Here is a 25,461-nt window from a genome sequence, read left to right as displayed (position 1 = left end):
CTGGGGTGGTATTTTTGGGGAATGACTTTCAGAGATATTTCCCCTTTTGAGGTATTTCGCGTGACTCAGCACTGTACACCTCTGCATGTACGGCCGACAGCAAGCTTGGTACAGCACCATAAATGCTATTTTCCCACAATGCCAAGAGTGCTGTGAGCTGTTTTCTTCGCACACCCAGTGTCGAGTCGTGCAAAATCTCACGAAAGTGAGTTTATATCTGATAGCGACCGCCTAAGAATACCACCCCTGAATTATCCCATTTGAAAACAGCTAAAGCATCAGGAACCATATTGTAAAGTTAAAGCTTTTAGCAAGCACCAATTGTTAACCCTTTCAAAGGGTTCTGGCAACACCTTGTACAATAGGCATCGTGCACAGGTCTTCTCTAATTGCTACCATCTGCTGGAAATTTCAGTGACTCTACAGTAACTGACGCACGAAAAATTTCAATGAGAGAACATCAAACAAGGAAGCAGCCACCTGTATAGCCAGCAAGTACCAATTATTGCTGTGGTAGCAGTGGCACATGTACCAGAAAGGCAATTGTAAGGTAACTGATCATGTTGACTGCAAAGAGTTTGGTCAATACCTTTCAGAAAGCAATTCATGTTTTACCACATAAGATTATCAGTAATGATGTGCAAACCAAAACCCTCACATTTCCAATGATGGGTGTTCCAAATTGCCATTTCCATTCTGTTAACATTATATTACTTGTGTGGTCCCTAGCTTCTTAAGTTTATCCTACAAGTTACGACCCCTTAGAGTAGGGCTGGTAGAATATGGTAGCTTTATTCTCCTCGAGAATAATGGTGAGCTGCCGTCCATGGATTGGGCGCAACAGCCACATGCACTCCAACCTACTTTTACTGTTCTGGACTTTCAGGTATCTGGGCCCCCTGCGACTACTTGGCCTTGAAAAACACTCTTTCACAGCACGCCCCCACTTGAGCAGAAGCGTTAGCTTGGGCCCAACTCTGATGCCGCCTGTTCAAATACATGTATAAAATATACAAATGCAGAAACTTTTTTGAGATAACCACTGGCCGATTTTAATGAAATCTGTTGCATTTGCAACAGAAAGTAAAATTTTAGTGACTGTTGGAAGCAGAAATTTGAATAAGGCCTGAATTTTTTAAAAGGAATTTCCAAAAATTGGTAAAGTTGAAAAGAAAAACAGAAGCACGAAGTTTACAAATTCGTAGCTCTTCTACACCTAGAACAGGTATTGCAGTTCTGTAAACTGCATCCATTAGAGCATTCAAAACGGACAAGTTTGACATGCCAGTTCTTGTCTTACGTGAATTTGTTACATAGTCTACAAGGCTTCTGCAAAAGCTCTATCCACATATTAGGGATAAATTTGAGAGCCATGTGCAATACTTCAATTTTGTTCGTTTTAGATGCACTATTAGATGCAATTTACGAGATTGTTATATCATTTTTTTATTGCTGAGTTAGAGTTGTAGACTTTATAGTTTTGGTTTCTCAAAATCTTCAATTTTTTAAATTTATTAAAATACTGATGGCCTAAACCGAAAATCCGCTACCAACAGTTGAATCATAGGGTCTTACAGGCCAAAACCAGCATTTGATTAGGAGGCACGCCGTAGTGGGGGACTCCGGATTCATTTTGACCACCAGGGGATCTTTAACGTGCCCCCAATGCACGGAACATGGCCGTTTTTGAATTTCACCACCATTGAGATGCGGCTGACGCCGGGATTTGATACCACGACCTCATGCTTAGCAGCACAACACCATAGCCACTAAGCCAGTAGAGTGCAGGGGGTCACTACCAACAGTTACCAGATTTTAAAATTTCTTTAATGCAACAAACCTCATCAAATTTAGTGCAGTGGTTGCTGAGAAAAACGATCTCTCCTTCCCCATGTATTTAAATAGGAGACCCCGCGCTCAAGCTTCCTCTTAACATATTTTTTACTGCAGCCTATATATGTAAGGAAACAGTAGCCTTGAGAATACATCTCGTGGCACTTAAAGCCAGACAGCAGAAACATGCAAGGCAATGGTTGTCCTCTGCTTACTCAGTCAGGCAATGAAGAAACAGGCATACTGTCGTGAACAATATGAAAGGGAACACACAGCATGTGCCAGGTAGCCTCAAATCCAACTTCAAGCGATAAGCATTGGCAACAGTTGAAAACAAAGTGGAAAGAAGTGGAGGGCTGTTACGCTAAGTGGCGGCGCTCCCACTCCACCAGTGTTTCTAAAATGCAAGGAGCACCTCGTAGGCAGCTGGCTGCGATAATGCCTTTAAGTATAGTTGGTGAGTGACAAGACATTCAAATGTAGAGGTAGCTATCACTGCTGTGACAATGCCCACTGCCTATGACGACATTGACATGGATCCATCGTTTATCACAAGCTCGCCCAATAAAGAGTTAAAATTGAACTACTGTTTCAGTTCTATTCTTCACCATTACTACAATGTGACAATATGAATACGAGCATAGACGGAAATTGGGATGGGTTGATTGAGCCTGCAATGTGTGCTGACATAAGGTTCTAATTGCATTGTAAAATCAAACAGTGATGAGAGTGCTACCGGTATACTCGATTCTATTGCACCCCAACTGCAATGCACACACCATTTAGGGAGAGAGAGAAAATGCAACACCCTTGATTGTACCCAGGCCAGATTTTCGTGGTTGAGAGGGTGAAACAGCGATTTGTTACGAAATCAATGTGAAATTTGGACACCTGCTATAGGTGGTGTTCAATGATGACAAACTTCTGGCCCTCGCAGAGGCTTTTGGCACCCGCAGTACAGCAAGGCGTTGTGCTGCGACTGTAGATGGCACTGCTTCTGCACACCCACCTGAAGGCATGTAACTGACCCACCTATATCAAGCAGCATGGAGTATGGCACCAACAGTTCAGTTTGGCCAGCCGAGGAGGCTTGCTACTTTCTATTAAGCATGTTCAAACCCCTAACACATGGTCTTTAAGATCGGGAGGGGGGGGAACTGAGATTCACAGGTTGGGATTAGGACACCCCCTATTGCAGTTTTGGTTTCATACTCTAACATGTTTGTCATACAAAATTTTCCCCAAAGTGGGCATCAGAAACAAGTAAATATGGTAAAAGCTCCTTCCTTTCCACTTACTTTTCGATGGCAGCTGCTGAGCATCACCCCAAGTTGGGTTTAAGGCTATGTGACATGCACTCCCATGTTCCCTTTCATGTTGCTCACTATAGTACATACACTGGCCTACACATCTCACCTGCCAGGCACTCCTGGCAGCCCTGAACATATCAAAATGGACTGTAACATAAGGACCTATAGATCAAGGCTAGGATTGAGACCTAGGCTACATGGAGTGAAAAACAGGCGTCAAAGTGGTGAATTCCTGATACGCAGCGCCAAAAAATGTTACGTTAGCCACGGACCTGGCTCAGAAAAAAAAGAAATTGCCTGATGAATCTCACTGAAAAAAGTGGCAAAAGTGCGAGATGCGCTCACCAGGCATTCCGAGGAGCAATCTCTCTATGACTGCCGGTGCCCAGCTGTGAGCTGTTGCAGGTTTTCCTTTTTCCATTTGTAAACGCACATTTCAGATTGCTCGGCAATTAACAATTGATAGAATGCAAACCTTTTTTATTGTGACCTTTTTGTTTTGCAACAAACATGAATTCAGTCTGAGAACACCGACAGCAATGCGGCGAATATGCAGCAGCATTTGCCTCTTCTTTGCTTCCTGTAGCCTAAGCCAGTGAAAATCAGTGTCATTCCGCCACATTTATTTCTGCTGCGCAAAGTTCGTCATGAAGGTTTACTCCATGTAGCCCAGGCTTTAGTTCTAACCAAATCAGTAAGTAGCACAGCAGTAGGCATTTAGAAAATGGAAAAAAAAAAGAAGAAAGACGTGCCCTTGATTGAGTGCTGACCATGTCACTTGTCATTTCAATAGGGCAAAATACCGTTCAGGCATACAACAATTTCTGTTGCAGTTCCTGAGAGCATTGTGCGGCTGCTGTGAGGGACGTACCGCTAGCTTGACTGTGTGCTATAAAACCCTCAAGGAGTTCCACTTCAAGGGGAACTATGAATTAATATCATATATATGCAACAATGGTGCGCTAGATCCTGGCATCGCTCTTTTTTGGAGCTTTCCTATGTCACTCCCCAAATGATTTTCCATAACTATGAACTGCACTGCAGCTTACTGCAAACCTCAAGTATTCTTAGAACACTTGGAACAAGTGCACAGAGCACAAATTTATTACATGCAACATGGGAGCACACAGACTGTGGTGGCTACAATGTTATCTTGCCTATAAACGAGATGCAAGACTGTTACAGCTCAGATGCAACTCTACATCTCTTGTTTAGTAGCACCTCCAGTAATGGCTTGCATGCACCACATGATACAATATCACCATTCAGATGTCTCTTAGCTGTGCAGAGGCGCAACATGAAGCATTTAACGAAACAGTGAAGGGTCCATGCCTAACCCTGGGGCATTAGACCTTGCATTAAGCAAAGCTGGGGCCTGTGCGTTGAAAGCTGTGGCCCAGCACTAAATGAAACCCACATCCACACATTTATTGCAAGTTATCGGCAGCAAAAAAGCGGCAACCTCTCATTGGCTTCCCCAGAATTAGTGATGCCACTGTAGAGATTCACAGCGGTACTATAGTGTACCGTGCAGTGGTTGAAGGCGGCACTGTCAACATGCCAAGCCCATCATTCATTTTACCTCAGACGCAGAGTGGGATGCCGGTTTTGCAATGGAAGCGGTGGTGGGAACGTCCGTGTCCGCCAACTCAAGCTCAAACTCCTCCCAGTCGCTAAGGTCTGAACGGAGGGGATGGGGGGTCAGCAGTTGGAAGAGAGGAGGAGTTTTGGGAGGGGTCAGGGGGCCATTGAAGAGAACAAAAACAGAGCAACAGGGCGGTTACGATGAGGTCAAGAGTCGGGTGCAGAGAAGGTTATGTACAAAGCATGTCACAGAAAGACAGTCTGGTGATGGCTTCCATGAGGCAAAGATAAGGTATCCATCCAAGAAGCACAAGGTGCAAGGTTGCAAGGAAAAAGTACATCAATCTAGACTGGTACACTGCTCTTTCAGAACACTCAAAGTGTTTTTGAGACAGAAAAAGATTGAAAATAGCTGGTGTCTACATAGCACCCCCTCCCAGCAACAGCTCCCTTGAGTAACAACCGCCAATCTTGAAGGCCATGCCTCTGTGTACTGCAAGTACTGGAAGAACATCTTGGCTGCCAAGTTTTGAACACCACCTATTAGAATACTGTATCTGAAGGCTAAACTTTCCTTCCTAAACACCTGAACCATTACAGCAATGACAAGCCCGAATCCCGAAGTCGATGCCACCGTTGCATGCTGCCAGGTTTCACAGCTATTTCATTGATTCAATCTTTCGGGAACACACGCCAACATGAGCGGTGTCTTATTTCCAAATGCAATGCAGGTTACCTCATTTTCTTCTTTGTTTCAGTAACTAGCTCCAACCAGATACCACAACAATCAGCAAAGCTACATCTAAAATTGCCCCTTTTGAATATACACAATTTGTGCAAGAGCGATAAATTACGCTCCAAAAATGTACAAGCCCTCCATTTGTGGCAAGACAAGGCCAATGGAGAAGCTCACAACTGGAGGCAGCATATGCTCTTGCTGAACTTCAATCTCCTATGAACAGACAAGGAAACACCTTATTTCTAACCTTAAGATTGCCAGAGCCAACACAGGAGCACTGCTCCATGTCAATCACCTTGGAAGCCATACTCTGCTACATTAGGGAGTCAAAAGGCCACACACGACAGGCACACGTGTAATCAAATACGGTATGAAAAGGAAAGCTTGGAGCTATATTAGTCTGTACAGTACACCTCCTTATGACAGCAGCCGTGACTCAGCAAGTCTCTGTTGCAAAATCAGCTACACATGGCTAAGCAGCATATCTTTTTCCAATTTTAAGCCCGACGCAAATTTCTCTTTCTTTTATTCATTTACCACTTCAGAAAAAGCAGTACAAGTACGCTCTGTCACAAAAGTTCCCAGGCCAGAACACTCATAGTTGGAGCAGACCTAAAGCCACATGGCAGTGGTCTTATCGCCGGGCTAACCTAACAATGTAGAGGGGTTGCTAGACTTCCAGAGACCTTTATACAAAACAAGTAGGTTGCTGCTAGGGAATACGGCACCATCATATGACTATGTCCGGACAGGTACCTAGTCAGCAACAGCCAGCTTTGCATTTTTTAAGCGATGGTGCCCACTTCCCTCTCAAATTTGTTTCATTTTCTCAATTGCTATAGCTCTGCTCTCAGTGAAACTGGTGCATACATTATTTTGAAATATTAAACGATCTCTTTAATGGGATAGATCTGAATATTGCTTCTAGCATTGCTATGAACACTTTCCTGGCACACCAATCTGCTGCCTGCAGTAAAAGCCGCTACTCCAAAATTGCAATTGACCAGTCTAGTTTGAAAGGGTGTTTCCCTTCGCTGCCCAAAATGACCACGGCCAACAGAGCAGAAAGCAGTGACAAGAACAGAAGCCACTTCATACAGAGAAGCTCAAGAGGCTCGACTTGGCAAGACTGGAGCGACAAGCTGCACGGGTTGCAGGAAATGGAACTCAAGTGAAACAAGCAAAGGTAGGCATTTCTGGCATGCCACCTGAAGCAGGCAGCTGTCATTTGAGCATAAACGGCTGAATGGACGGCAGGAGGCTGAAGATAGCACCTGTGTTGGCGTCATCCCGTGTTCTTCCTACTGCCTGTTATGCTTACAGCCGACTGTACCGAGATAAAAGCACACCCCGCAAAACTGGATAAAAACTGGGTGAGCCAGTAATGATTCATGGCCAAACTGTAGTGTGCAGAAAGGGGACGGACAGGGGAAAAGGCGATACAAACAAGCACTGACTCACAAATGAAATTTGAGTTCAGAAATTGGAGGCACACATGCATATTGCTAAATGTCTGCTTACTTTTTACAGCAAAGCTGTATACCTCTACCATCCAAGGAAATTTGCACATTGTTGGTGTGGTAAGCAAAAATTCCCCATACGTGGGCCGATCCCTATAAATAGTGTAATGCCAGGCTGACCCGCGGCGGAGGTGCAGTTCGCCATTAAGGGGCCCACATACCCAGCTTCGCTGGTATATGGGCCCCTCAGCTTCTTCACAGAGCGGAAAAGCACTGAGTTTTTTTCCAGTGATCATTTTAAAAACTGGATTGTCACCATTACCAAATTTTCACTCGGCACAAGGCCTAAGGTACCTGAAATTTTGTAAATGCTGTTAATCACAGCCATATAAAGACAACGGGCAAGACATTGCTCATTGGCCTTATATATGGTGATGAATAACAAAAAGTAAACCCCTCAATTTCACTTCTTTCTTTAATGCTATAGCAATGGAGCATGCGATCAGGCTGTGTGAATGTCATGGGCAGTTTCGTACACTCTCAAATGTACATAAGCATTATTGATCACTCTGAAATGTACACTGAGACATGTACAAATAGCAGATGCGCGTGACCAACAAGATTAGACTTGACCGACAGTGCTCACCCCAGTTGATCTCAATTGAGTGTTCCTTGTCTTTCTTGCAGAAGTGTGCAAATAGCAATTTTTAAGACTCAAATATGAATCAAATATTGCGAGAGACTAGCACAGTCAAATCAAACAGAATACTTTTTGAATAGCTTTCAAATAATTAGTAGCTGATTTCACAATTGCTATATAACAATCTCTATATCCAAGAATGTCCAAACCATATCAAATTTATGTTGCTACATTGCACATTATAATAAAGTGTTTATTAAAAGCAAAAATGAAGCACTACAAGCTAATAAGTAGCTTACTGACCTACCCGGGACTCACTGGTGGGAGCGAATGATAGCGGTTTAGCCTGAAATGTCTGCCTTAGTGACATAGCATGCCCGACTATGTTGTGTTTTGTGTCTGTTGTGACTGCTGAGATAAAATTTATTGCACTTCTGCTTCAGTTTATGCTTCATTGCACACAGTCGGTGATTTGAAATATTAAAAAGAAATTTCATATTTACAGATAGTTCATGTTCTAATAGTTTGAATAGAAAAATACAGCAGAACACCGTTGCTATGTTCTTCAAGAGACCATGTGAAAAAACTAACAACCAGGAAAATGTAACCATGGTTAGACCGCAAATTGCCACAACAACATTAGAAACAGCTCAGAATGGCTGCCAGTACAGTTATTAGACATCTCGGTGCTCATGCTACAACCAGGGATAGTGTGTGCCTGCGTGTATAATATAAAAGACACATACAATGTCCCGTGACAGTGGCCCCTTTCAGCTCTTAATATGCTTCACCACAATATTTTGCATATGCTTCACTGCATAACACGGTTATATTGCAGTGAAGCTAAAGCAGACCGGCGATTACGCAACATGTTTAAGATCCTTGCCGGCTCCAAATTAAATGCAGCCCTGTGCTCGGCAGATCTGGCCCAGCGTGCATGATTCCTGGTAGGTTTTACACAATGCACCCTTTTTTGGGTGTTTCACCAGCTGCTCTGTGCACGTTTTCTCCCAAAAGCTCGTGCAATGCCTGGCTTATGCAACTTCAGTTGCTTGTTGAAACATTCTGGCTGGCTGTATCACTACATTTACATAACCACCGCATTCAAACGCAACATAAGGTGCGGGAACATTACATAATGGCAACATGCTAAACGGGAGTCAATTGGATTTAGGTCGGGACCACAAAAACGTGACGTAGCAGCCAGGAAAACGTAACAAGGGACGTACCAATGGACTTCCACTGTATTTGATTTGGTTTTGCAAGCAGTTTGAATATTCGCCCACCCACACTTTCTTGGCTTAAGTTCACCCTTTGAAGGGTTCAGGTTCTTAACATGCATTTTTTCGCAGTGTTTGCTACTTCCCTGTAACTACAATGCACAATCAAATGACAATGGCAAGCATGTGCTAAACAGAACTAAGCCAATCGTTGAAGATGAGAGTTACACGCATGCACAAAAGAAAGGAAATAGGTCATGTTGCATTTACACACTGCTGACTAATATATCTATGTACACAATGTTTGATGCAAGAGGATTCTGTTGTTATGCATCTCATGCAATTCTGCATCAATGTCTCTATGTCCATCACCTTTGCACACACTGCAATTTAGCCATGTATGTCTACCCATCATAGTCATAACAGGTAGCATGAACTGAAACAGAAAAAAAAAAGGCGATGTGGCATACATCCACGTCCTTTTTTCACTATCTGTTTAAGTTTGTGCTGTGACAAGTTACCTACTGGCAACGTTTCTAGTCCTGCTGCATACAAACACGCCCATCTTAAGGCAGAAGTAAGACAAATGTAACAGACAAAATGGAAGCAAAAGACGAAGCACAAAAGGGAAACCCTAAAAGCGTGAAAGAATGCCTCGAAAGCAAACCAAATAACAGAAGGAATCAAAATGACAAGTGGAAGCACTAGGATGATAAATACAACTTCTTAGAACGACAATATGGCACAACAAGCAACAAAACAGCAGGAGATGTATGGCAGAAACGTCACAGTGTATGTCCATTACAATAAAGCCAAGATACAAGTAAGAACTTGCGCTTTTCATTAGAAAGCCATATAAGCATGATGCAGACACCAAGCAAGATCAGTGATTTCAAATGATATCAGTGATGATAAGCATTACAGCACAGATAGAGAAAACACATGGATGAAAAAAATGTGCAAAACAATGCTTTCAACAACAAGAAAGAAAAGAGTGGTCAAACTGCAGATTGAAGTTTGTGTAGCTGAGCATGACAAATATTTTTAAAAAAATAGGAACACAATGATTGACCAATGACAATTGACAACACAAGAATAGCTAACAGAGGCAGCAACAAACTAGTGAATGATTAATAGAAACCAAACATTGTCTTCAGGATACAAGGAGAGATGACAGTCAAGCAACTCTGCAGTCTGCACAAAATAAAAACAGCAGTTGAAGTACTTACAGTAAAAGACAATGCCAGTATGACAACAGCAAGCGTGCTAGAAACATTAGCTCGCATGCGCATGAGCAGCTTGTAAGGAAGAACTGAGCATAAGAGAGGCAAGCGAATGAGAATAGTTGTGTGATAATGGTCATGAGAACATTGAGAAGGGTCATAATTTTGTGAGCCAGTGCTGAAATCCCACAAGAAACATGCAAAAACGAGACACTTGCAGTGCATACTAAATAACAGAAACATTTGAACAAAGTAAATAAAACATAATCAAATATGAACCCGCAACCCTTCACTAACAACACAATGACCTTCCCAATGAATCTTGCCCATCGAGCTAGTACAGCCCAAAGAAACAACACAGTTCAAATAAAAATAGTGAACAAGCAAAATATTTAATACGATTAATCTGTAGAGGCATGACTATCACCTCCAGAGCCGGTGAAGAACACGGCAGCTCACGTGCAGGTAGCGCAAGGAAAGAACCTGCTGGCACGCTTAACCTGATTGACCACAGCATCGGGCGCTCTAGAGATCCCGCGGCACCATGGCTGGCCGCCCTAAAAAACTATGGCCATGGTGGCTACCTCTTCACGCCACCTCCCACAAACTGGTGACACCGGATGACCGAACCCCACCATGCCAGCGTTAACGCACCGAATCTACCAAGGTGAGAGTGACATAGCCTCACGTGGTCCGACAGATGTGCCGCAGTTGTAGGGTGTCCGGAAATTATGGATCAACATGCCAGATATCTGGTTCATCCAGCTGGACAGCCACTTCCGTTTTAACAAGGTTTCAAGCTCTGGCTGCGTTCCAGGCTTCGGCTGCCAATCCCCAACCCCGATTTCTACGAGGACTTAAGGCTCATTCACACCGGCGACTGACAGTGGTCGCGCGACCAAGTTGGTCGCAAAGCGACCAGTCGCAAATGGTCGCAAACGGTCGCCTTTCTTGAAAAGCGACCATTTTGGGCCAGTCGCTTTCTGCGCGATTTTTCAGTCGCGCGACCGTGGTCGCAAAACTGATAAACCAATCAGCGGCGCACCGGAAGTGATCTTTCGTGTGTCTACATCCGGCCTCCTCCGGCGTCGCGTTCAAATTCCGCGTAGATTCCGAGAGTTCTCGCTGAGAACGATAATCTCCGGGATTGTGACTTGCGGGTCGCGCTCAGCCGGGCTTGCCGGTGTGAACATCAGTCGCCTTCGGTCGCTTTTTGATTGCGAGTCGCAAATGGTCGCGCGACCTCCTCAAGTCGCCGGTGTGAATGTGCCCTTATGGGCAGCCGTCCTTGCTCGCCACGACACCTCGAGCAATCAGTCACAACAGCTCTTGCCATTTGAACCGTCGCATCATTCCACGTCTTGTCGTCCCACATCGTCTGCGTCCACCTGCACCTCTACTCGGTCCATGAGCTTCCTCCCCATTTCAAAGGCAGCTGTGCGACGACTCTTTCCAAGGAATTCACTGGGCCAAAAGCAAGCGCTTTTGGCTACAATATGGCCCTCTGCTCCCCTTCCTTGGACGTTCCTGCAAGCCATCTGCTTTCCATTCAGAGGCACCTCCCTCATCACCAATTCAGAGGCCCTCCCACCGGCTTTGCTAGTCACAAATTTCACTCTCGCAAACATGGTGACGCCACAACCACAACCCTTTGCAATGCCTTCAGCAACCACCCCAACCCTGATGCTAATGGTATTCAGTATTTCACTACAAGCAGCAGCGGGCGAGCCTTCCCATGTTCTGTGCTCGCACCTTCCGCAGATGCATGGCCTACCAAAGTTTTGCAGGAGCAGCTCTGCCATCTCCTTTCTTCAGCTTGAGAATTACTTCTACGTCAACAACGTGCGTGACCAACACTTGCGCTATCTCCACGCAAGTCACGAGCTGCCAGACGATCTTCTTTCGGAGCTCCGACTTCTACCAGGCTCGGGCACCTATGAGAACCTGCGGCAGGTCTTGAATTCGCACTATGCTATCACTGTTGCTCCGCCTCGCTCACAACCTATATGCTGCCAGTGCTGCCTGGTACATCTCTCTCGAATTGCATGAGCCCAACACTACCAGTAACGACAGCATCTACTTTCCGTACCCCTTTGGCGAAAGCCCTGGCAAATTGCGCACCAAACGAGCAGTGGCTGGACTAACCACGCCATCTAAAGAACAAGGTCTTGCTGGTCATCACAAGACGTCGGCCTGCACTATACCCACACCTGAAAGGGTGACGCAGCATGAATCAGCAAAGGCAACAAGGCACATCGATATTCGCAGTTCTCCGCCACTGCCACAGTTGCACGCCATTCAATGACACCGTCTTCACCTTTGTTCCCCTCAATGGCCTGAACTCTCTGCATGCTCCAAGAACCGGCCAAAACACCTTAACTCTGCTTGCCGAGTTGCACCACACTGGGTGTGCAGACGCCGACAACACAACCAACGTCCTCAAGGCAACAGACACTGAATGCGCCCTGTGCGCAGACACTCAGCTACGACCACCAGAGAGCTATTTGTATCCTTCACCGCAATATGGACTTTACCTGGACTTCTTAACAGACGCTATGAATTGCTGCTCATGTATACAGGCTTGCAGTCTGTCTTCTTTCTATAGACGCACCTTTTGCACATATTTCAATCCCGCTTCGCACTAGAAGGGGGGCCCCGTAGTGCCGCGACTATTACCTCCAGAGCCGGTGAAGAAGAAGGCTCATGTGCAGGTAGCGTGAGCAAAGAATACGCTGGCACACTCGACCTGAGTGGCCACGGTATTGGCCACCCCAGAGATCCCACGACACCATGGCTGGCCGGCCTAAATAAACCATGGCCACGGGGGCTACCCCTTCACACTGCCTCCCACAAATCCATCCATTTTCTTTAGAAGTTCACTACTTGCATACACAGTTATGGAGATGGCAGCACTGCTTAAAAACATTAAACCCACTCACTATAACTGGTTACACTGCTACTATGATGGACAGTGGACACTGGCATAAGAGGATTTACCGTACTTATTTGAATCTAGGCCGATAGTATTTTTTTTCATATAATCACGTGCCAAACTCCAGAGTCTGCTTAAACTCAAGGATATTAAAAAATGTGCCAGTTTGTAATTGAAAAATGATAAATATGGTGCATAGCTAGCACCATCTAGAAAAGTCAGTATCGCAGCCACTACTAGCCGTGCCAGTAGCGAACTGAAGTGCACGAGTGAAGTCGCCATTGTGAGTTGTGTCGTATCGGTGTGTGGTGTGGCGCAATCGTAATGGCACCAAGTAGCTGATGGCGCTATAATGTTGCTTTCAAACGAAAAGTTGTGCTAGCCGCAGAGGCATTGTCAAACGTTCAAGCCGGGCGGGTCTTCGGCATCAATGAGAAAAACATCTCTCGTTGGAGGGGGCAACGGGAGACACTTTTTACGTGTGCCGCAATGAGGATATGGCAGCGATAAGGAAGATAAGCGCGCGATAACAGCAAGGAGCTGTTCACTGAGATCGCGCCGCGTTTCAATGCATACGAGCTGTGCCACACTGTCTTCGCATACATAGGTGCGTGGACGTGAGCTTGCGTGCATCCGCAAGCGTGCATATGAGGCTACCAGCGATAATGACGTAGAGTGAGCATGGCATGTTCATATTAAATAAATGCTGTTTTCATTTTGTGAATGCTGTCCTCACATTTTTGTTCGGCTTACCTTGGAGGTAAGTTTTTCTTTATTTTTTCGGGCTTCAGACATTCGGGGGTCGGCTTAGAATCGAGACCAGCCTATGTTTGAGTAAGTACAGTAGATTGTTCTTCTTTGCAATGACAGATTGTCTAAATACCAGTCAAAGCTATGTGAAAACTTTACTGCCTACAAATAAGCCACAAAGATGCCGCCATCATAGCAATATGAATAAATTATGAACGTTTATGCAACAAGAAAATATATATGCCATGAAGCCCTCCCCTATCACCACCCACCTGCAAGCAAACTGTCAAAAACAAGTTCAATTCTTCTTACAATTGGAAACAGCCACCCTCATTACCAACATGAACTCGCAGGTTATCTCACTACTGCATAATAGGCACGTTTATATCAGGGCAAGCCCATATGACAAAATCGAATATATATATATTTTTTGAGGATGCATCTGATGCAATTACATTGCAGAAAGAAAAAGGCCCTGAAATATATTCATGGAGGGACATCAAAATAAAGAATAAAGGACAGATGGGTTGGAATAGAGGAAAGGGCAACATAACAGCAGGCATTGTAACCTAAGACTTGTGGTAAAAACGAAAACGATACGGCCTTAGGGTTTCTTACAAACGTTACTACGGGAAGCTTTGGCACTAATTAGTGCTTTTTGGAACTGCAAGCTTGGCAGTTCAGACACCGTGGGAATTACGGGTACAGTACATAGATTAATTGTTGAACAAAATCTCGTGTTACAAAGTAACAACTTGCAATTATTGTATGCATGCCCAGAGAGTTCTTGCAGTCAAGAATTTAGAAAAGTAAGATTGCTTAGAAAATAGAAAGAAAATATCGCAATAATTAATGCCAGAAGAATGTCTGACGCCATAAACACAAAGAGTAGACAAACCCGTGTGCTACTACACATTGCTCCCTCAGTACACCCTAAAATGGGTTTACACCATTTGGAGCATATCTTGTCCCCAAACAATAATCGTCGTCTGTCTGGTTAGTGGTTCCTTTCTTGAAACCTCTGCGCTCGTTACTTTCCTATCAAAAATCCTGTTACGCTAATAACACATGTGGCATTCATGACCTGAAAGTACCAGGCACGAACTGTTAAAGGAGACCGACTCGAATGTGTCATGGTGATGGAAACAAAAAGACCACGATATATATTTATAGAAGAATCGAGCATGCTGCTTAAATTTAAGCAGGAATAGTAATTTTAACTTGACACAGAAAGTTGCAAGAAATGGTCAGTGGTGCAAACTGGCGGTGACACCATGGTACTCGTGATGCAGTCAATGAGATTACTGTAGGTAAGTGGGCCGTTATAAAGTGCCGCATACTAATCGTTTACAATTTCAGTCCTTACGTATTAGTGCTTCATTCTATGCACGTTACAAAGCAAAAAAGTTCACGAGAGCGAGCGGCTCGGCAGAGCCATGGCATCCGTAATTGCATGGTGGTGCACATGAGTGCTCTTGCGAGTGCTTTTGCACGTGCACGAGTTTGCACGTTCCGTGGTTTGCACGTCCGAGTTCTGTGGTCTTCCCAAAAATGCCACCGACAAATTGTGCCGTAGATGGATGCCAGCACTACAATATTTTTACTTAATTCAGAAAAAGTGCATGGCACCACAAACGAAAACGCGCAGGCAGTGCTGGATGAAGTGCACTGGGCTGCATCCACTCACTGCAAGGTTTAAGGGCGCACTGGAACGCGGCACCTCGCTTTGCACCCAGTGCAATCAAGGCGGCGGAGCAGGGTGCCTATAGATAGCCTAGGTACAGAAGGTGCGAAAGAAACTCGGTTGAATCCAATAGACCTTAATAACAGCACTACTGGCACATCCTACCATTTAGCTCGACTTGGCTAAAAAAAAACAAGCCTTCACTTGTATGTGACCAAGGCAGTTGTACAGGAAACCACAAAAGCATTAAGTACTGCATTTACTCGAATCTAACGTGCACCTTTTTTTTTTCAGATAAAACGGGTCCAAAAATTGTGTGCCTGTTAGAATCGAGTATGACCCCAATCTTTGTTACCATATCACCATCGGCATTTTAAAATGGCCGCCTTGTACGCGCTTACTGCGCGTGTATGAGCCGAGCTGCCGTAGCTCCCTCCATATGCTGGCACACGGAGTATGTATGTGTACAGTACGTGTGCTTAGGTTAGTCCACCGTCTGTCTTCCCATTTTGTGCATTTGCTCTATCAACATAGAAGTGCCGACTTAGTTCATCATGATGCTGCAATTAAAAGGAAAGTGATCATGTGTGCAGACGGACGGAAATTGGGTCAAACTTGCGTGCGGGACTGGCGCAAACAGGAGGACAGGCGTTCTACTCTGGCGGCTGCTGCATATGACATGGCCACGCAGCCCCTATCTTGAAAGCACTCTGCGATAGGGACAGAGTCTATGCATCTATAAGGAATACTGCACTGCGTTTATGTTGTTTAGTTCGCGTTGAAGCGAGAGGCAGCATGAAGGTCAATTCGCTTGCTCATGCTACTGCACTTGCTCACTCCAGCGTTTTGAGAACGAGTTTCCACCGTCATCGAGTGAGACATATTCATGTTTGCTTGTACATGCGTGACACCATGCTTGTTAACTTATTGAGTAAGCGAATGTTTACAAGCTTATATGGCCATATAAAACTGCTATCCTTACTTCGTATAGCTGTCTACTAATTTGCTATCGCACCGATGCTTCGCCTCTCGGGTAAAACTGACTTTTTTATTCGCCGCAACTTTAGTACACTGGGAGTAAATCTGTTTTTTCAAATGAGAGAAAGTTGCATTTCTGTATGAAAGAATGAGGTGCACGGTGCTGTAGAGGACTTTACTTTTTTTAACTTATGACAAACAGGTGTGCGTTACAATTGAGGGTGCATTGTAGAATTGTAGAAATAATTCAACACTTCAGAAAACGCAGAGTGCAAGAGCTTGATGAACAAAATATTGCTTTCTCACAGTTAGGGCGGCACTTGTCTGCTTCGCACCAAAGCTGACGTTTAATCGCTATTGCACTCGGCTATCACTGTTTTCAGCATGTTTTCAGTGTAAAACAATGCTCACAGTGCAAACAAAAATTCTGACAAGAGATGGTCCACAGTGTTTTCTGTGTCACCACTGTATGACAGAATAATCTGACCGGCAAGCTTTTTGTTGTACTAAAAAGAAAGTTGGCAGCATAAAACTTGGTTGTCAGTCCCTACAAAGAAAGGAAAGCCATGCAAGATAGATTACAATTATTGTTTTGAGGAAAGATAGGCCGCAAAGTGTGCAAACTTTTCTTTGAGCATAGCTGAACATTCAGAGTTCCACAGTTCTCTCTGGTAACTTTTGTATGAAACTATCTTTGGTGCAAAAACAGGCAGTACTATTAAAAAACAGCAAATAACCAGAGGGATTTCAGCAATGCAAATGCAATCTGGAGTGCAGAAACCACAGGCTGGGGAAGCAGCATGCAGAATCAGCTTCGGGGAAACAGTGCTGAGAAGATGGACAAAGACACAGGGTTTGCGGGCACAACTGCTGCTATTCGCACAAATCCCAATGCGTCATTCATTGCTGCCACTTGGTACAGGTGCACCACAAGACATCACGACATCCAAAGCACATAACATAGGGTATCACTAACCCTACAGGAAATACTGGGCGAACAAGTCACATCCACAACGACACAGTCATGACACAATCCTCATTGTGAATAGCTCAATTACTCTTCTGATGGCTAAAATCAATCCCATGTCATCGTCATCAGCCTATTTTTGTGTACACTGCAGGACAAAGGCCTCTCCCCAATGATCTCCAATTATCCCTGTCCTGTGCCAGTTGATTCCAGCTTGCACCTGTAAGTTTCCCGATTTATTCCCCCACCCATCCCTAAATTTTCTGCCATCCTCAACTGCGCTTCCCTTCCGTTGGCACCCGTTCTGTACCTCTAATGGTCCGCCGGTTATTTGCCCTACGCATTACATGGCCTGCCAAGCTCCATTGACTTCTCTTACAGTTAATTAGAATATCGGCTATCCCCATTTGCTCTCGGATCCACACCACTCTATTCCTGTCTCGTAACACTATCCCTAACATTTTTTTTGTTCCATCGCTCTTTGAGCTGTCCTTAACTTGTTCTCAAGCTTCACTATAACCTCCAAGTTTCTGCTCCACATGATAGTGCAGGAAGAGTGGAATGATCATACCCTTTCCTTTTTAATGACAGCATTGAGCTCCTGCTCATAATTTGATAATGCCAGCCCCCCCCTCCCCCCCAAATGTGTGTTCCGAACCACTTTTATTTTTTCTGTAAATTTCCTTCTCATGATGAGGGTCCCCAGTGAGTGACTGACCTAGATATACTCCTGCACAAACTCTTGAGGCTGACTGACGATCACGAATCCTTGTTCTTTTGCCAGGCCAGCAAACATTACTACCTTTGTCTTCTGCATATTCATCTTCAACCGTACTCCCGCACTTTCTCGGTTAAGGTCCTCTTCAATCATTTGTTGCAATTCATCCTCAGTGTTGCTGAACAGAAAAGGTCATGCGCAAACCGAAGGTTGTTTAGATATTTGCTGCTGATCCTCATTCCTAAGCCTTCCTCCAGTCAAATAGCTTGAATACTTCTAAGCATGCAGTGAATAGCATTGGAGAGAGTGTATCATAATCTGTGTCACAGCATCGGAGACACAATCTCTCCAATCCTATATGTAATGCTACAAACACCATATTGTGACGGCCTTACAACTTCGTGTAAGACCCACACCACCACTTCAGAGTGTGAAAATACTAAGAAAAAAATGTTTCCACAAGCCACTACCAGACAGCACTTGTGCTGCTGCTAATGTCCCTGTTATCGCAATATTCTGCAATCGGCAACAAAACCTAACCGCAACTTTAGCGACTTTGATCTCAGACTCTGGCAAAGCAGTCTGAACACCTGTCATCTGAACATAACCCTCTGCAGAAAGGTGCTGACACTGATCCATTGATTACCTTTCCCACTCGATGACTCAGAACCAGGACCAGGTGCCATTGCTTTTGCTTCAGCTGGTACCGCCGGCGACACTGCCGGTTTTGAAGCTTCTGCAGTTGTTGGAACCCCATTGCCATCTTGTTCTTTCGCCCCGACAGCTGGGGCCACTGATCCCGACTCACTGGTGTTTACAAGTGCAGCAGTTTCTTGCCCGGGCGTGCTGTCAGCCTCTGCTGTCGTCTCGACTTGTGATGAAAGTCTGGCTGCCAGAACCTCAGGAGCTGGGAGAGGATGTGGTTCCAGGGCACTGGCTTCAAGTGCTTGCTGCACAGGACAACGGGGAACAAAAACAAATCACCATGAAGGTACACATGCTGCTCGCAGGAAAATGAATTTTCGCAGGCTTAGCTCTGGATCCCTGCTGCGAGGTGTTGACCCTTTACACCATGGCATTTCATTTACAGTGGAGTCATAGTTATGCGTCTCCAAATTTGACGACATCCCGGGATTTTATGAGGAATCAGTGCCACCTACACTTACATGCTCCCCATGGAGACAATTCATTAGGAACTTAATTTTCCAGAAAGCGAAATTATGCACATCCCGTCTCGTACGAGGACTTGCATGAAATCGTGAGCCCAACGGCGGATGTGCAAGGAGCGTCTCCAGTGTCCGGCAGCACCGTTGTGGCGCCGTCCACTTCGTCAGGAAGGTCAGAGTGCCCCACTTTGCATGCAGAAAGCTCTAACTGGTCTCTGGGCTCCCTCCACTTTCCTTCCCTTGGGTTCCCTTCTCTCTCATCATTCTTTTCTTTTCCCCCTCTTTACATTGCTCAACCACCGCCTGCCTTTGTCCCTTCGTTGCCGTCTAATTGCGCTTTCTCCCTCTCTTTATGTTTATTTGTTGACAGCCCACCCACATTCCGCCGCATTTTCTTTCAGAGATGATTTCATTTTTGTATGACTTGGCATCAGACACTTTCATGCATACAGCCCACAGTGTTTTTGACACTGTGCCAAGCTCACTATCTTCGCACAGTGCCCAGAACATTGTTGGCTGTAGTGTTCCTGTATATGCTCCCGCAGGGAGCAGAGTTGCACATACCTTTTCCGGCACCGCTCGCACTGCTATTCGCCGAGCGCAATCACGTGGTGCAAAATGACGTCAAATGATCAACGCGCGCTCCGAAGCCAACTTTACGGACACGGCGCCGACTCGTTTCTGTCAGTGCCATCGAAATTGCAATCAGCGGACCGTCGAGGGCGCGTAGCGACGATCGGCTCCTGGTCGCAGGTACAGTATTCGAGCACAATAAGTTAATGACTTCGGTGAAGTGCTACGAAGCAGATCATTTTGACACTTGTGTTGCAGTGTGACGGGTTGCAGTGCACCAAACTGTGCAAATCGCATGGAAGGTGGCAAAGCTTTTTACGCGGTGCCGTGCAGACGGACGAGACCGAAAGGGGCCAGGATATGCGAGGCCCGTTCGCCTTCTTTACAGAGGTGAGTTCGGCTTCTGTAAACTAAAGCGGCATTCATCTCGATTAACACTCCTGTAGACGCTGAAATGCGTACGCCTGGCATGAGAGATTGTTCAGTTGTGCAATTTTTGGTGTATATGTGCAGCGCGACACAGACGCGGTACAAAGGAAGGACGACACGTCTGTGTAGCGCTGCACATATACGCCAAGAATGTTCGCCAAGAACTTGCTCAATTCGCTTTGTTGCTTGTGCGATTGTTCTGTCTATGCGGCTACAGAAAAGTGTGTTCAGAACAGAGTAAAATACTAGTTGGTGAAATTGGCCCGCTGCATCATGGCTTTTCTCTGCTCCGTTTCTTCTTTTGTCGGCGTTCTGATATTCCATGTAAAGTCGATTGATGTGCTGCTGTTCATTGTTTTGTAGTAAGCGAAAACGCGTGCGCTCCTGCTTATAGGACAGTTGGGTTAGCTTCAGCATTCAGCGCCCGCAATATCTTGCTTCTTCGATCAGCCTTAGTCGACGTGAGGAATGTGAAATTATTTTTGTACGTTTAATAAGTTCTGTTTTATAGTAAATTAACCTGAGTAGTATGAAGAGATAGAGAAAAATGTGCTGTCATATGTGTCTGCAATGTGTGAATAATTACTTTGCCAGTTTGTCATCGTATGTGATTAGCTGGTCCAATAAAAATAACCTGTTGTGGGTTATTGGCTTGAATTATTGGTTAGTGGCTTTGAATTAAGCACCCCCAAGGCTCCAAGAACCAGCACGCATCTCCTGCTGCCACTGGCCATTGCTCATCCATTCCCTTGTACGAAATAAATTTGATCTAGAAGCTCGTGCATCTTGCATCTTTTTCCACTTGCAGATTTGCTGCTACGAAGCAGCTGTCGAGTTTGCGGTATGAATCGTAAAAATAAGCTTTGCATAAGATGTGCGCATGTGAACATTGCAAATGCGTTTAAATTTACGTGTCTGCATCACATATATCGAAAACGTGCAGCTGCTGTGAACGACGTTTAGTGATGAATGACGGTCAACGGTCACTGACATAATTGCAGGCACGATCATTCTGTTGGCTACATTCATTATTCGTCTCGTTCCGGCAGCCAAAATGTGCTCACAGAATTGTCTACCACACGTGCGTGACGTTTTCTCTAAACACCCTTTAAAACATTTCTTGTCTTCGGCCTCCGCGAGAAAACATCACATGCGTGCTCAAAAACATCACACCGCTTCTTGTTGCAAGTTAATGCGCTTTTGCACGCGAACTTTTAAGCTGTTCGAGCCACGGGCGTAGTAAAGATTTTATTTCGAGAGATCGAGGGGGTCCTATACTTTATATGTGCATTCGTTCGTTCGTTTGTATATGTGTGTGTATATATGTACACACAAACTAAAAAATTCGGGGGGTTGGTACCTCTACGGCTACGTCAATCATTCGAGCTTGGCCTGCATTAAAAAGTGCCATCTTGCTCAGCGCTTGCGTACAGTTACCGCATGTAGCTCGCGACCAGCAGGCAAAAAAGCAAATGGAACACCGTGCGGCATTTGCCTCCTGCGCGCACGAGGAGTGGCTCCACTGCAGAGCTGGATCATAAACCGGACCTATGCGCAACTCTGCTCCCTGCGGGAGCATATACAGGAACATTAGTTGGCTGTATACTTTAATGCACCTGGTGCCGAGCGTCACAAAAGCAGAACTATCTCCAAAACTAATCCCTAGAAAATACAGTAAAACCTCCTTCATTCAACCTTCGTCGATTTGGAAAATCAGATAATTCAGACTCATCTTCTGGTCCCAGCGGGCGTATGCATTGTTTAACGGAATCAAAGTCCCATTAATCTGGATGTACAGTCAAACCCACTTATAACGATACCGGTTTTAACAATATATCAGTTATAACAATGAGAAGCTGCTGCACCGTCAACTTTTGTATGTTTTCCATGGTGAAATAACCAGCTTAACACAATGCCCAGATACCACATTATCGTTTATAACAATGAAGTTTGGCTGCTGGGCGTACGAGCTGAAAGGTAGTGAAATGCAAAATCCTTGAAAAGAAAGAAAGAAAACGAGCAATTCGAGTCGCTGCACGATGGGTCGCTGCTCCAACAGCTGCCATGTGCTCATTTTCTAGACATCTCCACTCACCTCTCTCCCGTCGCCCTTCCACCCCTTTGAACACGAATCGCCTGCGCACACAGCTTGGCTGCGACCACAGCTCTATGCCACCCCACCTTCCGAAACACGGATGGACCGGGCCAACCGCGCTGCTTGCATGTTTTTCGCTGGCTCCTCATTCAGTAAAGTTCTGCAAATAAATTAATCACTCGCGCTCATCTTCGTTGTTTGCGTCGAAGTTGTTCCTGGCCAAAATGTAAGATGGCTGATCCGCCCATGGAAAGAAAGTGCACGGCTGTAGATTTGGAAACAGTGTGCTTCTGATCGATGAGCCGATCATCACAACCGTGCTTGCATCAGATAGTGACGGCAGCGATGACACGGTAGGGCACACTGCCTCAGCGATGTCCTCACAGGAAGCCCGGCAGATATTCTGCCCCTCCGGGGCTTTGTTTTCGTGAGGAACTTTCCATTGCACTACGTGGACCACCTGGATGCCTTGGAGAAGGATGTCGGCAAGCTTCACCTAAAGCATGCAAGGCTGATGGACATAGGATCTTCTCGTGCAAGCCAGTGAGAAGTACGTGGCGATGTGCTTGTGGCGATATCGCCTCAGTGTTTATTCTGGATTTCTCAAGCTGACGGGCTGCCGCAACAGCCTTCCCGCAATTTTTAAAGGCTTTTTTTTAGGCCACCAAGGCGATGCCTAGGCAGTGCTTGCATATCACTTGCCACCAGTGACCCCTCTTTGCAGTTGTTATAGCAGTGAAATTCTTTAACGCCAACAGCCGCGGCTTGTTACACGCGATCGGAGCGCCCAGGAAGCAGTTAAACCAGTGAACACAATCAGCAGCCGGATGGAGGAAGGTGATGGGGAGGGGCGCTGGTCTTCCTGTTATTATAGTTTCCTCACAACAGCTCTACCATCCCCCAATTTTGATCTTTTCATGCAATCCGGTAATAACAATTATCGTTTATAACAATGGAATTTTCGTGGCACCTGAATATGGTTATAAGTGGGTTCGACTGTATTAGGCTGCACATCGGTCAATTCAGACAACTTCTGAAGTGCGGCAGGTGCAGAGCTTGGCAAAGGTGTGCCGTAATATAGTAAAAGAGGCGCTAGCCTACAACCACAATGAAGCGGTGGAGTCTGCATCTCCTCAGTCATCAGAAGAAATCGTACAAGGAATGCTTAGTGCCTATTTGCGACTTCCTGTCTTTTACTCTCGTGCTTAGCGCTGCGCATAGCCCCACGTTGTCTGCGTGCCTTCATAACTGTGTAGTCGTCATCCATCATCGTGCCGACAGCAGCCACAGTTTCATCCACAAATGTCAGTTTCCTTTTGACTCGGCGCATACAATGGTTGCATGCCTTCTCTCTTTCCCTACCGTGGCGAAAATATAAGTTTTTTGTAGGTTACACCAGTTCTTTTTTTTTTTCCGAAGGAACTACTGCACTCTATATTTTATGTAATATATAAACAAAAAGCAGAATGAGTGCACTTTTCATGTATAAATGTTTTGCTAACCAGATGGGTGTCATAAAAAAGATATAAATTGCCAGAATCAAGATTTTGGGAAAAAACTGAACAAAAGTTCTAAATACATGCTTGTATCTACAGTAGAATCTTGGTGATACGAACTCGGCTGATATGAATTTCGGTGTGATACGAATTCATAAAATTCCCCCGCCGAAATGGGCGTACAATGGGTCAAAATTCAGATGTTGCGAACACTTTTCCGAGTCGCCCCGAGTGATACGAACTTTGGTACCGCGACCGTCGAGACGCCACCGGCGCAGCGTGCACCAGTGACGGTTTGGGATTCTGCATCAGCAGAGAGGCTGACAAGGCAAGAGAAGCTTTCTCTCTCTCTCAAGCTTTTGGGGGCGGCCTCTTCGCCTTTTTGTTTTTACTTTGTTGTTGCCCGAGGCTAGCGCCACTGCTTATTGGTCCGTTCGCCCTGCGAACCAGCCAACCCAACAGGTTGGGCGCGATTTGTCCTCTCCGCATTTCTCGCAGCCTTGCGCGCCCGTTCAGCCAGTCTTTCCGCTACAGCCAGAGCGCAGATCGTCACACCAGCAGCAGCTCCCACTTCTTTGTTCCCTCGTGCGTGACGACTACGGAAGTGCGGCGTGACTACGGAAGTGCAGGACGACGATCTCGTCCCCTGTGGTCCGCGCACAGTGGAAGACATTTTGGAGGATGTATCGTCACAGCCTGGAATTTTGACCAGTGACAAAGAAGAAGACGAGTGCCAAAATGGTGATGACCAACCACCGTTGGAAGCCGAAACTATGCACGCTCTCGATATTCTGCGGTGTGCTGTGACATCCGAGACTGTGCGTGAGAACACTAAAGCCCAGTTCTTCAGCTTCGAAAATTCTCTGCTGACTGACCTCGCGGAGAAGAAGACTCAGAAGGACATACGTGACTTCTTTCCACGTAAATAAATGTGTGTTTTTTTTCATGTCTCCTGGTTTCGGGATGAATTTCGCTCATCTTTTGGTGATACGAAATTTCAGGTGCTACCAATATTTTTGCCTCCCCTTGAGATTCGTATCACCGAGATTCTACTGTACTAAGAAAAGAAATGTAACAAGGATTATGTGATATACAAAATGTATTGCCATCTAATAGGCACTATGTCTGAATAAATCGAAATTTTTCATTCAACAGGTCTTCCACGTCAAAAATTTAACTGCAAGCACTACAGTTGGGCAAGCCATGTGGCAAAGTAGTTCCTCAGTGTAAAGCACCAGGGAATGTTGCATGTCTTGCAGTAACCCTGTTTTCTGCTAGGTTTTCCTGCGATTGTAGCATTTCTTGCAGTTTCGTTAAGTCTTCATCTTGGCAGGCTTTCAAGCGCCCCAAACGACAACAAAGGCGGGCAGAAGCAAAAGGCGAAACTAACCGAGCTGTGGCCACTTTTGCTTTTTACTTTGACGATTGTGGAACTTGTGCGATTGTGGAACTTGTTCAATTGTGGAACGACTGTGGAAAGAGGATTTTTGCAGTCAAACCCGACTATATCGAACCCGTTTACATCAAGTTATTCTGTGTATTGAACAATTTCTGAACATGGTATAGCTACAACGAGTATACATAACAAAAATTACGATTACATCAAACAAGAATAGCAGCGACTCCCGATATATAGAACGACAAGCGGCGCAAAAGTGCCCCCA

General features: G+C 45.3%; 1 protein-coding gene across 3 annotated transcripts in view; it reads right to left on the bottom strand.

Moving 5' to 3' along the window:
* LOC142592754 (BSD domain-containing protein 1-like) overlaps nt 1–25,461 on the bottom strand; it is a 59,666-nt gene that overhangs the window by 550 nt on the left and 33,655 nt on the right. For 2 of the 3 annotated variants that reach the window (XM_075704407.1, XM_075704408.1), the window contains 2 exons: nt 18,685–18,988; nt 4,726–4,823 (listed from right to left, as the gene is read on the bottom strand). In XM_075704407.1, coding sequence (XP_075560522.1) covers nt 4,726–4,823; nt 18,685–18,988 — 402 coding nt within the window. The remainder of the gene's footprint in view (nt 1–4,725; nt 4,824–18,684; nt 18,989–25,461) is intronic. The other variant, XM_075704409.1, reaches the window with a different exon arrangement.

The sequence above is a fragment of the Dermacentor variabilis genome, chromosome 9, assembly GCF_050947875.1.
Source record: "Dermacentor variabilis isolate Ectoservices chromosome 9, ASM5094787v1, whole genome shotgun sequence".
NCBI classification, from domain to species: domain Eukaryota; kingdom Metazoa; phylum Arthropoda; class Arachnida; order Ixodida; family Ixodidae; genus Dermacentor; species Dermacentor variabilis.
The sequence above is the reverse complement of the archived record's forward strand: the minus strand, read 5'-3'. Positions and strand labels throughout refer to the sequence as shown.